This window comes from Pipistrellus hanaki (assembly GCF_964339955.1).
Source record: "Pipistrellus hanaki genome assembly, chromosome: 1".
NCBI lineage: Eukaryota > Metazoa > Chordata > Mammalia > Chiroptera > Vespertilionidae > Pipistrellus > Pipistrellus hanaki.
In genome coordinates this window covers 50,159,216-50,176,560 of record NC_140503.1, presented here as the reverse complement: position 1 = coordinate 50,176,560, position 17,345 = coordinate 50,159,216, and the positions used below count along the sequence as shown (strand labels likewise).

At 37.9% G+C, this 17,345-nt stretch overlaps 1 protein-coding gene across 3 annotated transcripts in view; it reads right to left on the bottom strand.

Annotated features, from left to right (window-relative positions):
- ZNF280D (zinc finger protein 280D) overlaps positions 1 to 17,345 on the bottom strand; it is a 91,950-nt gene that overhangs the window by 48,391 nt on the left and 26,214 nt on the right. For all 3 annotated transcript variants that reach the window (XM_084876066.1, XM_084876065.1, XM_084876067.1), the window contains 3 exons: positions 15,535 to 15,600; positions 15,302 to 15,441; positions 887 to 1,004 (listed from right to left, as the gene is read on the bottom strand). In XM_084876066.1, the coding sequence (XP_084732192.1) occupies positions 887 to 1,004; positions 15,302 to 15,441; positions 15,535 to 15,600 (324 nt within the window). The remainder of the gene's footprint in view (positions 1 to 886; positions 1,005 to 15,301; positions 15,442 to 15,534; positions 15,601 to 17,345) is intronic.

Here is a 17,345-nt window from a genome sequence, read left to right as displayed (position 1 = left end):
ATATCCTCAGTTGAGGATTTAAAAAATAAAAAAAGAAATGTCATATCCTATGAAAGACACATCTTGAAAATGCCTAAAGTAAGTTGTCATTTTTTCATGGTGAAGGGACTGGAGTCTGTGTTAATGAAAACACCTTGGCAGTTGTGGTGGCTGGCAGTGGCTGTGGAAGCAGGGTGATGGGGCTGGTGCCTTCACCTGTTCAGCCTGCTCACCTCCCAAAGAGGGAGGCTAGACTTCGGCTTAGAAAATCCCCTGAGGGCTCCCAGTCTGTGAGAGGAGGCAGGCTGGATTGAGGGATACCTCTCACCCAGTGCAGGTATTTCATGAACCAGGCCCCTAGTTAATATATCATCGAAGAACTCTAACTCTTCTTCAATAGGGACATTTCATTACTCCTTCAAAGGCTAATTAACAAATACTAACTATATACAAATTTATTATAACCACTTTATAACAGCACTCTATAATCATATTTATCACGTCAATCATTAAATTAGTAGAAAGACACTAAGCTAATTAAAACATTAACTATAATTACTTTTTTACACTCGTCATCATAGAAGGTAATTAGTACTTCCTTTAACAGAGTATTCAGGTTATCAAAGGACTTCTCTAACTTAAGGAAATTATTTTCAGTGCATGTTTAATGCAAGTGAACAACAATCTCAAAGTCAATTAGCCTACTTAATTAAAAGGAGGTAGTAAAATATGCTATCATTAAATAAGATCTAAAATGACCCAAGAAAAGCATTCAAGATTAGCACTATTCTACCTTACTTTATAAAAAACTAAACATGAAGAAAAAGACTTCAAACAGAAAGTCAATTTCATATGCATATTCACCAAGTTTCTTTTTATAATTTGTTGAAAAAGTACTAAAACCAACCTGTTATAGAAAGTGTCGGTCCCCCTTGGTAATGTGATAATCCTGTATCCTGGGTCAAGTCAAACAGCAACTCTGTAGAATTATTAGATGCAACTCGTGATGAGTTTGTTATGTAACTCTGTTGAAATATTTCAAAAGAGGAGTATTACATTTATTCAACACAGTTATAATTATTCTGTTTTATACTTTTATAAAAGTAAATTTAACTGCATGCACTATTATAATAATCATCTTTGATAACTCAATTACTAATAACTTATAAAACACAAAGGTATTATTACCATCTAACAAAATTACCATCTTCTAAAGTTGAAAGCAAACTGAGAGTTGGCTTATTCCTAACTAGTTAATTAAAACAAGGGGGACAAGTTCTAGCATAAGTTGTTTTTTTTAAAATATGTTTTTATTGACTTTATAGATAGGAAGGGAAAGGGATAGGGAGCTAGAAACATCAATGACAGAGAAACACCGATCAGCTGCCTCCTGCAAACCCCCTACTGGGGATAAAGCCTACAACCAAGGCGCATGCCCTCGACCAGAATCGAACCCATGGGGGGAGAGGGAGGTCCTTTCAGTACAAACTGACGCTCTATCCACTGAGCCAAACCAGTCAGGACATCGAGCATAATTTTTTCAAGGTAAAATAAACATATAAATCCATTTTAAGTCAATGAGATTACTGTACTTTATAAAGCTCCTAAAAATTCAGTATTCCCATCAAAAAGCAAGTAACAAAACTTAGCGAAATCTTCGGGTAAATGCAAGGAAAAGTAAAAAAAAAGCTAAGTCCTCATCTATCCCTCTCTTAGCACTTATTTTGGAAGGCAGCCTGAAAGGTTTTTCTCTGTACCTTTTGGCCTAGACCAGTGGTTAGCAAACTCATTAGTCAACAGAGCCAAATATAACAACAATGATTGAAATTTCTTTTGAGAGGCAAATTTTTTAAACTTAAACGTCTTCTAACGCCACGTCTTCAAAACAGACTCGCCCAGCCATGGTATTTTGTGGAAGAGCCACACTCAAGGGGCCAAAGAGCCGCATGTGGCTCTCGAGTGGCAGTTTGCTGAACACGGATCTATACTATATGAAGAAAAATATTCAAAATATATGTCTTCTTTCTAAACTTTCCCCCCAAAAATAAACATTAAAGAAAAATGTAAAAGTTTTGTTTTGTGCTAATAAATTGAGGAATAACTATATTTTTAAAATTTTGTTTTGCTACCAACTTTTCTATTGACATGGATTTGTTAATTATGAAAACAAATGGGTGAAGGCAACCAAAGGTAAAAAATTCCACCCATAAGTCACAGTAATGTAATTTACAGCATTGTAACCACAGTTAAAAATAGCCCTGGTCAGTGTGGCTCAGTGGTAGAGCGTCTGTCTGCTCACCTAAGGGTCTCGGGTTTGACTGACACCCAAGGGGACCTTTATTGGTTGCAGGTTTGTTCCCTGGCCCTAGATGGGGCACCTCCCAGAGGCAACCAACTCATGTGTCTCTCTCACATCCACATTTCTCTCTCAGCCTCCTTCTTCATTTCTACTCTCTGGAAATCAATAGAAAAATTATCCTCAGGTGAAGATGAACAAAATAACAATAATAATAATATAGTGAATATTTGAAAGCTGCTAAGATATTAAAATTTCTTATTTAAAAGAACTCCATACATATGGTGATACTTAACTAGACTTACTACAGATATCATTTTGCAATATACTATATACAAGTAATCAAATATTTATGTTGTACACCGAAAATTCATATATTGTTAATTATACCCCAAAAGTAATTAAGAGAAAGAAATGGGTCTTTCTTATCATAGCCTGTACACATTACAGATCGGTGACTAAATAAATGAAGGCTATTGTTTTAGAAAAAGTTATGGAAACAGGTATGGAAGTAACTCAAACCACCTTTAGTATTTAAAGGCCTAACAGAAAGATAGCTGCATTTGAGCTTTACCATATAATATTTTAAAAAATCAATAATGCTAGTCATATCACTTAATTGTAACCAACCACAATCTCAATTCAAAATAAATATTTTCTCCAAATATTTGCCCTTCAAAAAATAGAAACTATTCACTTGCGTTTTAAAAAATAGTACTTTAAAAGAAATATAAAGTAAATACTGATAACACTTTCTTAGGGGACAATTCTGGTTAATTACCACAATTTCATAGCCCAGGTTCATGTTATTCAACATTAACTGATTAAAATAATTTGGCAACAGGGTATTTTAACGTTTTAGAAAATAGTTTGGAAAGATATCAAATTCAACAGTAAGGCATTAGACTGGGATTAAGAAGACCTGTACATCCTACCTAATAAAAGAGTAATATGTAAATTAACCATCACAACCTGGTTGTGTTGTATTTTGTGCCTTTAAATCAATATAACCAGACATCCTGAAAAGAGAGACCATGTAGAGACAAAGAAACAGATCACAAATGAAAGAAAAGCAGGCATCACCAGAAAAGGAAGTAAACGAGTTAGAGGCAAGCAACCTATCAGAGCAAGAATTCAGAGTAATGATCATAAGATGGCTAAAAAGAATGGAAGACAAATTTGACAATATGAGTAAGACCCAAGAGGAAATGAAGAAGAACCAAGGGGAAATGAAGATGTATCAAGAAGGAATGAAAGCCGAAACCGGTTTGGCTCAGTGGTAGAGCGTCGGTCTGCGGATTGGAAGGTCCTATGTTCGATTCCAGTCAGGGGCATGTACGTTGGTTGCGGGCACATCCCTAGTAGTGGGTGTGCAAGAGGCAGCAGGTCGATGTTTCTCTCTCATCGACGTTTCTAGCTATCTCTCTCCCTTCCTCTCTGTGAAAAATCAATAAAATATATGTAAAAAAAAAAAAAAAAAAGGAATGAAAAATGACATTGCTACTATGAAGAACTCAATAGAAAGCATCAAGAGCAGACTAGCAGAAGCAGAGGACCGCATCAGTGAGCTAGAAGACAAGATTAAAAAAAAAAAAAAAACAATTAGAGCAGCTTCTAGAAAAAAAAATTAAAAAGTAGGAGGAGAGCCTAAGGGAACTTTGGGACAATACAAAACAAAACAATATTAGAATAATAAGGGTTCCAGAAGGAAATGAAACTGAGGAAGACATGGAAAATGTATTTCAAGAAATAACGACAGAAAAATTTCCTGATAGAGAAGAAAAAACCCACACAAATCCAAGATGCTCGCAGAGTCCCAAAATCCCAAAAGACCGACGCCAACACACATTATAATTAAATTGGTAAACACCAACCACGAAGTAAGAATCTTAAAAGCAGTTAGAGAGAGACAGAAAGTTACATATAAAGGAACTCCCATCAGACTAGCAACTGATTTCTCAACAGAAACGCATCAGGCCAGAAGGGAATGGGATGAAATATACAAAGTCATGCAAAGGAAGGGTCTGAATCCAAGAATACTGTACCCAGCAATGCTATCAATCAAAATTGAAGGTGAAATCAGGAGCTTCACAGACAAAAAAAGACTAAAGGAATTTATCTCCAACAAACCAGCAATGCAAGAAATGCTAAAAGGTCTACTGTAAAAATAAAGAAATAGGAAACAAAGAAGGAACACAGGGGTACAGAATAAAAATGGCGTCAAATAAGTACCTATCAATAATAACTCTAAATATAAATGGATTAAGTGCTCCAATCAAAAGACATAGGGTAACAGATTGGATAAGAAAACAAGACTCATATATCTGTTGTCTACAAGAAACCCACTTCAGAAAAAAAGACGCACACAGACTGAGGGTGAAGGGATGGAAAAAGGTTTTCCAGGCGAATGGAAATGAAGAAAAAAAAAAAAAAAAGCTGGGGTAGCAATACTTGTATTGGACAAATTAGACCTCAAAGTGAAGGACATAACAAGAGATAATGAAGGCCACTTCATAATACTAAAGGGAGCAATCCATCAAGAAGAAATAACCCTGGTAAACATATATGCACCCAATACAGGAGCACCCAAAAATATAAAAAAAACTGCTGATGGATATTAAGGGAGAAATTAATAGCAATACAATCATAGTAGGAGATTTTAATACCCCCTGTCACCTTTGGACAAATCATCTAAACAAAAAATCAGCAAAGAAATATCAATCCTAAATGATGCACTAGACCAGATGGAATTAATTGACATCTTCAGAACATTCCACCCCAAAGCCACAGAATATACATTCTTCTCAAGTGCACATGGGACATTCTCAAAGATAGACCACATGTTGGGACATAGTCTCCTCAAATTCAAGAAGACAGAAATCATATCAAGCATCTTTTCAGATCATAGTGGCATAAAACTGGAAATTAACTACAATAAAAATAATCCAAAGAAATCAAACACATGGAGATTAAACAGCATGCTATTAAACAAGGACTGGGTTACCAGAGAAATGAAGGAAGAAATTAAAAACATCATGGCAACAAATGACAATGAAAACACAACAATCCAAAATCTATGGGACACAGCAAAAGCAGTTTTGAGAGGGAAGTTCATATCCCTACAAGCCTATTGCAAAAAACAAGAAAAAAAATGGTAACAAATTATCTAACTCTACAACTCAAAGAGTTAGAAAAAGAGCAACAAGAAAAACCCAGTGTAAGCAGAAGGAAGGAAATAAAAATCAGAGCAAAGATAAACACAGAGACCAAAGAAACAATACATAAGATCAACAAAACCAAGAGCTGGTTCTTTGAAAGGATAAACAAGATTGATGAGCCTCTAGCAAGGCTAACCAAGAAACAAACAGAGAGGACCCAAATAAACAAAATCAGAAACGAAAGAGGTGAAATAACAGACCCCGCGGAAATACAAAGGATTGTAACAAAATACTACGAACAACTCTATTCCAACAAAATGGACAACCTGGAGGAAATGGACATATTCCTAGAAAAATACAACCTTCCAAAACTCAATCAGGAAGACTCTAAAAACCTCAATAAACCAGTGACTTGGGAAGAAATCGAAACAGTCATCAAAAAACTTCCAGCACACAAAAACCCAGGCCAGATGGTTTCACAGGAAAGTTTTACCAAACATTCAAAGAACTAAAACCTATTCTCCTCAGACTATTCCAAAAAATTCAAGAGGAAGAAACACTTCCAAACTCCTTCTATGAAGCCAGCATCACCCAAATACCAAAACCAGATAAAGACAACTCAATGAAAGAGAATTACAGCCAAATATCCCTCATGAAATTAGATGCCAAAATCCTCAACAAAATTCTAGTAAATCGGCTCCAGCAGAACATCACAAAGATCATACACCACAACCAAGTAGGATTTATTCAGGGAATGCAAGGATGGTACAATATCCGCAAATCAATAAACGTGATACATCACATAAACAAATTGAGAGATAAAAATCATATAGTCATATCAATTGATGCAGAAAAAGCATTTGATAAAATCCAACACCCTTTCCTGATAAAAACTCTCAACAAGGTGGAAGTACAAGGATCATACCTCAACATAATAAAAGCTATATATGATAAACCCACAGCCAACATCATACTCAATGGGAAAAAACTAAAACCATTCCCTCTAAGAACAAGAACAAGACACGGTTGCCCACTCTCACCACTCCTGTTTGACATAGTACTGGAAGTACTAGCCATTGCAATTAGACAAGAAGAGGAAATAAAAGGCATCTAAATTGGAAAAGAAGAAGTAAAGTTATCCTTATTTGCAGATGACATGATATTGTACATAAAAAACCCAAAAGACTCCATCAAAAAACTAATAGGCTTAATAAATGAATTTGGCAATGTAGCAGGATACAAAATTAACGCCAAGAAATCTATGGCATTTCTGTACACCAATAGTGAACTTGCAGAAAGAGAGACTAAAAAGGCAATCCCATTTACCATCGCACCAAAAAAATTAAGATACCTAGGAATAAACTTAATTTAGGAGGTAAAAGACCTATATGCAGAAAACTACACGACACTGAAAAAAGAGATGGAGGAAGATGTAAACAGATGGAAGAACATACCATGTTCATGGATTGTAGAATCAACATCATTAAAATGTCCATACTTCCCAAAGCAATTTATAGGTTCAATGCACTCCCCATTAAAATAACAACAGCATATTTCACTGACCTAGAAAGAACTCTCCAAAAGTTCATTTGGAACAATAAAAGACCCCGAATAGTCACAGCAATCCTGAGAAAGAAGAGTAAAGTAGGAGGAATCTCAATACCAGATTTCAAACTGTATTACAAAGCTACTGTCCTCAAAACAGCCTGGTATTGGCACAAGAACAGACATATAGATCAATGGAATAGAACAGAGAATCCAGATAACAACCCAAATCACTATGCTCAATTAATATTTGACAAAGGAGGCACTAACATACAATGGAGTCAAGACAGTCTCTTCAATAAATGGTGTTGGGAAAATTGGACAGATACATGCAAAAGAATGAAACTAGATCACCAACTTACACCATACACAAAAATAAACTCAAAATGGATACAGGACTTAAACATAAGACAAGAAACCATAAAAATACTAGAGGCATCCACAGGAAGCAAAATCTCAGACATATGCCAAAAGAACTTCTTCACTGATACGGCCCCTAGGGCAATGGAAGCTAAAGAGAAAATAAACAAATGGGACTACATCAAAATAAAAAGCTTTTTTACAGCAAAAGAAACCATCAACAAAACAACAAGAAAGCCCACTGTATGGCAGAATATATTTGCAAATGTTATCACTGATAAAGGTTTAATCTCCAACATCTACAGAGCGCTTATACAACTTAATAAAAGGAAGATAAATGAACCAATTAAAAAATGGGCAATGGATCTAAATAGAATCTTCTCAAAAGAAGACAGAAGGAAGGCCAAGAGGCACATGAAAACATGCTCAAAGTCACTAATTATCCGAGAGATGCAAATCAAAACAACAATGTGGTACCATCTCACACCTGTCAGAATGACTATCATTAATAAATCAATAAATGACAAATGTTGGTGAGGATGCGGAGAAAAAGGAACCCTCGTGCACTGCTGGTGGGAATGCAGACTGGTGCAACCACTGTGGAGAACAGTATGTAGTTTCCTCAAAAAACTGAAAATGGAACTCCCATTTGACCCAGTAATCCCACTCCTAGGAATATATCCCAAGAAACTAGAAACACCAATCAGAAAGGATATATGCACCCCTATGTTCATAGCAGCACAATTTACAATAGCTAGAATTTGGAAACAGCCGAGGTGCCCATCAGCAGATGATTGGATCAAAAAACTATGGTACATCTACACAATGGAATATTATGCTCTCATAAAAAAGAAGAAATTCTCATCATTTGCAGCAACCTGGATGGAATAGGAGAACATCATGCTCAGTGAAATAAGCCCGTCAATGAAAGAGAAACACCACATGACCTCACTCATTAATGGATAATAAAGAACATTATAAACTGATGAACCAAAAGATATAGAGACAGTAAAGCAACAAGCAGACTGTCAAATTACAGCGGGGAGGGTAGGGAGATCTGGGGTAGATAAGAGGTCAACCGAAGTACTTGTATACATGCATATAAGTACAATCAATGGACACAAAACTCTGGGGAGGAAGAGAATGTATGGGAGGGGGAGGCAATGGTATATGTACACAGATAGCAATTTAAAAAAAAAAGGAAAGAAAGAGTAATATGCAAATTAACCATCACACTGCTATACCCACAAGCCACGCCCATAAGCCATACCCACTAGCCAATCAGAGCGAGTATGTAAATAAACTCAACCAAGGTGGCTACCAGGAGAGAGGCTTGGGTTTCCCCCGCAACAGAGGAAGCCAAGCTTTCCACACACTCTGGCGGGCCCAAGACTCCACTCCAGTATACAGGTTTCAATTTTAGAAATGGCAGCAGCCACAGATCGGCTAGGCTCCAGGCTACAAAGTTTCAATTGTAGAAGGTAAATAAATTCCAGATACCAGGGCCTACGCTTGGGGCGCCAGGGGGTGTGATTGGCCTGCAAACTACCACAAGCCCCTCGCCCAGGCCGCCCCACGCCCCATTGGAACCCCACACTAATCCAGGACACCCTTCAGGCCAAACCAGCTGGTCCCCACCCGTGCACCAGGTCTCTATCCTATCTAATAAAAGAGTAATATGCAGATTGACCTTCACTCCAACACACAAGATCAAGATAGCTGCCCCTATGTGGTCAAAGATCCTGTCCCCATGTGGACACAAGATGGCCACCACAAGATGGCCAGCAAGGGAGGGCAGTTGGGAGACACCAGGCCTCAAGGGAGGGCAGTTGAGAGGGACCAGGCCTGCAAGGAAGGGCAGTTGGAGGCAATCAACCTTGCAGGGGAGGGCAGTTAGGGGTGACCAGGCCGGCAGAGGAGGGAAGTTGGGGGAAAACTGGCTGGCAGGGGAACAGTTAGGCACCAATTAGGCTGGCATAGGAGTGGTTAGGGCGTGATCAGGCTGGCAGGCAGAAGCAGTTAGGGGCAAGTAGGAAGACAGGCAGGCGAGCAGTTAGGAGCCAGCAGTCCTGGATTGTCAGACATCCCTTGAGAGCTCCTAGATTGGAAAGAGTGCAGGCTAGCCTGAGGGACACCTCCCCGCCCCCGTACACAAATTTTGTGCACCAGGCCTCTAGTTTATTTATAAAATCCTGGGCAAGTCACATCTGAGCTTCAGGTTAGTCACCTTTCAAATTTAAATGTACTTGCACTACACAGTACATGCATGTTTCAAATACACTTGCAATTCACAGTGAATGTATGAATTAAATCAAGTACTTGACTAATGAAGACCCAATATTATACATTATTCTATAAATGTATAGACTGGCTACAGTTATGTAAGGTTCCTGATATTGCCCCAACTTCTTATTGCAAAGCCTATGCCCTTAGGCTATATCACACTGACTATATGGGTGATAATAGATCCCTGCTATCTAAAGAAGATGCTAAAGTATAGGGATATTCCATAAAAAAGTAAATATGCAAAAACAGAACATAAAATGAAAAGGTATAATTTATTAACAATAGTTGTTTCCAAAATTCAGAGTAAATTCCCTTAAAGTATATTCTCAATTCATTCCAGAATACATCTGTCATTCTTAACTTTAACTGTACATTAGAATCACTTGGGAGAGTTGTTTAAAATGCATCATTTGGGGACCCACCCAGACCAATTGGTAAAATCTCTTATTTAAATACTCTCCAAGATTGGGAAACATCAATTGAGGTGCTTTGATTTAAAAACTATGCCCATATATATAAAACACCGTAATTTAGAAAGTTTTAGTTTCTAACTTTTATAACACCAAAGGTACCACCACATTTTGTTTTTTTTCTGTCTGAGTCCAATGCTGGAAAGATTTTTCTAGCAAACTGAATTAAATAACTAAATTTCTTTTTTTTTGGTTTTCTATTCTCCAAATGCCAAATACCTTACAATAAGCATTAGAAAACCACTGACTTAATGTGATTCCAACTAATAGCAAATAATCTTTATATTTTTGGTAGCTTTCCATCTATCGTGGCATTCAATTATAGCCTACAGAACTTAAGAAGCCAAAATTGAGAGTCAGTGGTCTGGGAAAAATCTCTCATTCTAGAAATAAAGAAAATGAGGCTCAGAGAAATTTGACAATGGTTAAGAGGAAGACAAAATCAGCATTCAAGTCTCTTGCTTCAATCTAAGTCTTTTAAATACTAGTTCAGGGCTCATTTCACTATTAATCATTACTTCAGAATGCTGAAACCACAGAAAAGAATTCGCAAAGGGGGAGGGAGGAGTTGGTGGGAGGTGTCTGCCCAAACACATTATTATTTTTTATGATATACTGTATAACATATTCAAGATATAAATGGAAGGTGCACTTATTTAGCCATAGTTTTAAAAGGCTGTAGTCTTCCTTTTCTTTTTCTTTCTTTCTTTTTCTTTTTTTAAAATATATTTTATTGATTTTTCACAGAGGAAGAGAGAGGGATAGAGAGTTAGAAACATCGATGAGAGAGAATCATCGATCAGTTGCCTCTTGCACATCCCCTACTGGGGACGTGCCTGCAACCAAGGTACATGCCCTTGACTGGAATCAAACCCGGGACCTTTCAGTCCGCAAGCCAACGCTCTATCCACTGAGCCAAACGCTCTATCCACTGAGCCAAACCGGTCCCGGCTGTAGTCTTCCTTTTCATTTTTATGTAGGTTAAAGCTAAATTTAATAACTTTTCTATAAAAGATACAACCTCAAAATATCTATTTTTAGTGCTAAGAGGTAAGTGGATTACCTTATAGTAATAAGATATGAAATACAGAAAAAAATAAACTATTAATACTAAAAATATTTAGAGTCAATTGTGGTGTTAAACCTTATTATTTGCAAGAAAATGTATAGGTGCTTTGGTAGTTGTTTCCCTACTGCCAAAACAACATAAGGAAAATTTCCTATGTCTCTAAGGCCAATGTCAAATACTTTATTATAAACATGGAAAAAAAAAAAAGTGAATTTGATTTTAACTTACAGCAAAGACTCTATATTTTGGGTAACTTTGTTTTAAAACTCAGGGGTCCTCAAACTTTTTAAACGGGGGGCCAGATCACGGTCCCTCAGAGGGCTGGAGGGCCAGACTATATGAACTACTAATTCCTACTGTAACACCTCGGCTGCGCTCACTGCCCAAAAAACCTGGTGGGCCGGATCAGACTCCTCTGCGGGCCGCATGTGGCCCGCGGGCTGTAGTTTGAAGACCCCTGCTCTAACTCCTTGGTTTCAGGATTGAAAAATATAAAGAAAATCTGGCTTTATAAATATATATAGTTGAAAGGGGAAATATTTTAATAGCACTTTAGGATAACTGTAAATGTACTTCTTTAATACTACACCAAAACTCAACAGTTGGTATTTTCTTAAAGGTTTCTTGGAATGCAAAATCTTACTCCTTATCACTAAGCTTTGTACTTTGTTACATTAAAACCTATTAGTCTATCTTACACTTTGAAAGGATTTTTCTTTCATGCGTGATTTTGTAACATCAAGCATTGGTTATATGGAAAATACTGATTTCTTTGAATTATGCACATTTTCCAAATCTTGAAAGTTCAGTATATAGTAACAAAAACTTTTAATTATTAATACTACCTGTCATTAAAGTCTTTACCTACTGGGAAGCTGCAGATACAAGCAGATACAAGTTTTCAAAAATTCTAACTTTTGCTTGAAAGCTAAAATTTTACCCTTCACAGGAATACTATCAGCTGTTTTCCTTTAGGTTACAAATGCCCTTTTCAATTTTGTGGAAATGTTTGCCAGATAACCAAGATTAAGTAACTCACTGTGTGTGGTGAACAGACTCAAAAGTGGCCTCCATGACCCCCCCATTCATGTCCTATATGATTCTCTTTGAGTGCAAGCAAGACATGTTATTTGCATCTAACCAAAAGAATACTGCAGGAGGATCCAAGATGATGGCTTAGGTAAACACACCTAAACTGCTGCAGTGCACAACCATTTCAAAACTACAACTAAAAACATAACGTCTATCACCCAGAACCATGGGAAAGCTGGCTGAAAGAAAGCTCTACAACTAGACTGAAAGAGAAAGGAGCATTCAGGGCACAAGTGCTGAAAAACTGAGGTACAGGTGTGGGCGTGGATCCCAGCTGGCAGAGGGCGCTGCTTTCTTTAACCTGAAGAGACAATCTCCCAATCTCTCTGAAATCCATTTTCTGGGGAGAAGCTAGACTGTCTGCCATTGGCTCAGAAAGTGAGGGCGGCTTGTTTGCAGAGCTGAGTGCAAGAGTAATTGTTTGCTGTGTTGTGGCACACGCGCGAGATGTGGGGACGCAGTCATGGAGAGGCAGAGATGGCAGACTGGCAGCCATCACTGTTTGCCATGCCCTAGCCTAGTCATGCCCTGAGACTCCACTCCCGCAATCTACGAACACACCCAAGCTCCAAGCAGAGGCTTTTGCATATGAATGGCCTTCTCTATTGCAGTTTAACCTAACAAACTTGCAACCTGGTGCAGAAAGCTCCAAAGCTTCCAAGCTCCAAGCAGGAAGGAGAGGACTGTGGTTCTCGCTGTAGCTCCTGCAGGGTGGCCTAGGACAGTAGCTGAACTGCATCTCGTTGGAGATCCAGAAGCCAGTGTACCTAGTGGTCAGTGTAAGACACCAGATTTCAACTCTTCACATCCATAATGACACATTCAGGAGACAGACTCAGTGAGCAGCAAAGCCCCACTAAAACAAGGCCTGCACCATAAGCCTGTCTCCAGCGCAGCAGTTCTTCCATTATAGACACAGCAGGTCCTTGCAGCCAATTGCCCTGGAGGTCAATTCCTCCAAGTGTACCAACAGCAATCAAGGCTTAACTACACCCAAGACTTTACACTCAACCCACAAAAGGGCGTACCAAGAGCAACCACCTCAGATGATTGGGGAAGCTGAGCTACTGGCTCCTATAGGTCACCTACCACACAAAGCCATTCCATCAACACAGGGAGGCAGCCAAAATGCAGACACACAGAAGCATATCACAAATGGGAGAGATGGAGGAAAATAAACTACTGGATGACCCAGAGTTCAGAATCACATTTATAAGGTTACTCAAGAATCTTCTAAAAACCACTGAGAAACTTGAAGAGACCTTCAAGGACCTTAATGAGAATACCAAAAAAATGGAAAAGGACCAGTTAGAAATTAAGCATACACTGTCTGAAATAAAGAATATACAGAAACTCTGCTGTAGATCAATGTACCCCAAGAGTCAAACCAAAGATCTGGAATATGAGGAAACAAAAAACACCCAACCAGAGAGGCAGAAAGAGAGAAGAATCCAAAAGTGTAAGGATAGTGTAAGGAGCTTCTGGGATGGCTTTCAGCGTACCAACATCCGGATTTTTTGGGTGCCAGAAGAGAGAGAGCAGGATACTGAAGGCCTATTTAAAGAAATAGTGACAGAAAACTTTCCCCACCTGGTGAAAGAAATAGACTTATAAGTCCAGGAAGCGCACAGAACCCCAAACAAGAGGAATTCAAAGAGGACCACATTGAGACACATCATAATTAAAATGCCAAGGGCAAAAGAGAAAGAGAATCTTGAAAGCAGCAAGAGAAAAACAGTTAGTTAACTACAAGGGAGTACCCACACGACTGTCAGCTGATTTCTCAACAGAAACTATACAGGCCAGAAGGGAGTGGCAAGAAATATTCAAAGTGATGAACAGCAAGAACCTACAACTGCCGAAACCGGTTTGGCTCAGCGCTAGAGTGTTGGTCTGCGGACTGTAAGGTCCCAGGTTTGATTCCGGTCAAGGGCATGTATGTTGGTTGTGGGCACATCCCCAGTAGGGGGTGTGCAAGAGGCAGCTGGTCGATGTTTCTCTCTCATTGACATTTCTAGCTCTCTATCTCTCCCTTCCTATCTGTAAAAAATCAATAAAATATATTAAAATAAATAAATAAATAAATAAAAATTTTAAAAAAAGAACCTACAACCAAGATTACTCTACCCAGCAAAGCTATCATTCTGAATTGAAGAGCAGATAAAGAGCTTCACAGATAAGAAAAAACTAAAGGAGTTCATCACCACCAAACTACTATTATATGAAATGATGAAAGGTATTCTGTAAGAAGAGGAAGAAAAACGAAAAAATTTACGAACAACAAATACACATCTATCAACAAGTGAATCTAAAAATCAATTGTATAAAAAAAATCTGATGAACAGAATAAACTGGTGAATAAAATAGAACAGGGGCATAGAAAGGGAGTGGACTGACAATTCTCAGGGGGAAAGGGGTGCAGGAAGAGACTGGACAAAAATCATACACCTATGGATGAGGACAGTGGGAAAGGTAAGGGCATGGGGTGGGGTGGGAACCAGATGGAGGGGGGCTATGGAGGTAAAAAATGTTCCTTAATGTAATTATCTAAAAAATATTTATTTTAAAAAAACAAAAATAAATTTTAAAAAAGATGGCCAACAGGGAAGGGCAGATGTGTGCAATCAGGCCTGCAGGGGAGGGCAGTTGAGGAAACCAGGCCACAGAGGAGGGCAGTTGGGGGCGACCAGGCCAGCAAGGGAGGGAAGTTAGGGGTGACCAGTCCAGCAGGGGAAGGCAGCTAGTAGGGAACAGGCTTGCAAGGGAGGTTAGTTGGGGGCAATCAGGCCTGCAGGGAAGAGCAGTTGTGGGATATCAGGCCAGCAGGGGCGAGCAGTTGGGGGCCATCAGGCAGACAAGGGAGCAGTTAGGGGCCAGCAATCCCAGATTATAAGAGGGATGTCTGACTGCCCGAGGGGTCTCAGATTGGAGAGGGCTGAGGGACACTCCCCTCCCATAATGCATGAATTTTGTGTATCCGGCCTCTAGTTAATAAATAATATCCATGATATGCCTGAGCTGACTGTGTAGTTTCAGAAACACTTACATGTTTAGACAAACGCTGAACAATAACAGAATTATCTGAAGATCTAGATTCAGGATGAAAATTTACTGGTGAGGCAGCCACTGGATTTGATATTGGGTTCGTGCAGTGTTGACTTGTAGGCTTGAATGCAGCAGTAATACCTGTATTTCAAAATTACAAAATATATTGAATATATTTCTTTATAATCAATATTAAAATACTTCACTTTAAAATTTAAAAAAATAATACTATACCTCGACTGAGTGCGCCATTCTTTATTCCTCTTGAGTATGAGCTAGGGTTTACTCTATTCAAAATATCTAAAAAAAAATTATATTTATTTTAAAATTCATTTGTTTGATGAATATATATTAAGATAATATAAAACATGAACTGAAAACAACTAGATTCCTGGAAGAAGTTTATAAGTTATCACTAATTTTAAAATACAGTTAAACATATATATATGTATATATATATATATATATATATATATATATTTTTTTTTTTTTTTACTAAAGGAACAAGATTACAAGCTTTAATTGTTGCATAGTATTAGAGCAATCTTTTTAACTATAACTCAAAATTCAAAGGCCAAAAATGAAAAATTGTTAAATCTGACTAAATATAAGTCAAACCTTTTACATGGCAAAGAAACATTCTACATTATTAGTAAAACTTTTCCAAAAGTACATTCATATACAACTTATAATAGAAGTATATGTCTTACTTTGATGATAGGGCTCTATATACACTAAGGTTTCTATTACTCAAAATCAAAACCTTGCCCAAGTTTCATATGCCACTCACATCCCTAAAATCCTTTACATGATCTTATGAGGGATCTCATTGGATTATCTTACTATTATTCTTGATTTCTGAAAGGGAAACTATCAGAGGCTACAGAATAAAATGAACCTATAGTTTACCAGAGTATCTTATAACTTAAGGAGTTTCAAATCTACTACTAAAACAGAAATCAATGTGAGCCTAATATGATTTTCAGGATCAGTATAAGCTCCTTATTCTTACATGCACATAAACTCTGTAACTCTTAAGTTACTCAATAATCAAACTAAAATTTGGAAGTGTGGGTTTTGCCTAAAATGTTGGTTAGAAAAAGGTAAAAACATCATTAAAATGTCCTTTTCTTCTGTCATAGTAAAAAATAACCAGATCCCATAAAATAATCCTATAAAGGGGCCACACAGAAGTAGGCCTATTATCTGATAATGACAATGTAGTGTTCTATAACTAAGCCCTACATATGTCTTATTGAAGAAACAACTCTGCTCCAATAAGTTAACACCATTTTCATTCTGAAATTCATGATTAAGTATTTACCCAAAACAACGAAGAACTATTATTAATTAACGTTTTATGGCCTACACATAACCAATACAATCATTTAAATTCTATATCTTAACAGTTCAGAAAAGAAATTCTATTTTTTGACGTAATCATTTTAAAACTAATATACATTACTAGAGGCCCTGTGCACAAAACTGTGCACCAGCAGGGTCCCTGGGCCTGACTTTCGAGATCAGGCTGAAACTGGCTCTCCAACATTCCCAGAGGGGTCCTGGATTGCGAGAGAATGGAGACCAGGCCAAGGAACCCCACCAGTGCATGCCTGGGGCTAGGGAGGGACCTATAGGGGTTGTGGAGGGATGTGGGAAGTTGGCCAGCCAGGAAGAGACCACCGGATGGCTCTAGGGCATGTTTAGCCCATCTTTGCTCAGTCTTTCAATTGGCCAGACCCCAGCAGCAAGCTAACCTACCAGTTGGTGCATCTGTCCCCTGGTGGTCAGTGCACGTCATAATGAGCAGTGAGCGACTAGCATATCATTAGCATATTATGCTTTGATTGGTTGAACGGATGATCAGATACTTAGCATGAGGCTTTTATTATATAGAATTCTAGTTGAACACTGTTAAATCATGTACAATCAGTATAAAATCAACTTGAATCTTAACTATCATGTTTTCAATAAGAGAAGTTCAATAACAATTTTACAATATGGTAATATACTGGTATAAAATATCACAATTACTAAAAACAAAA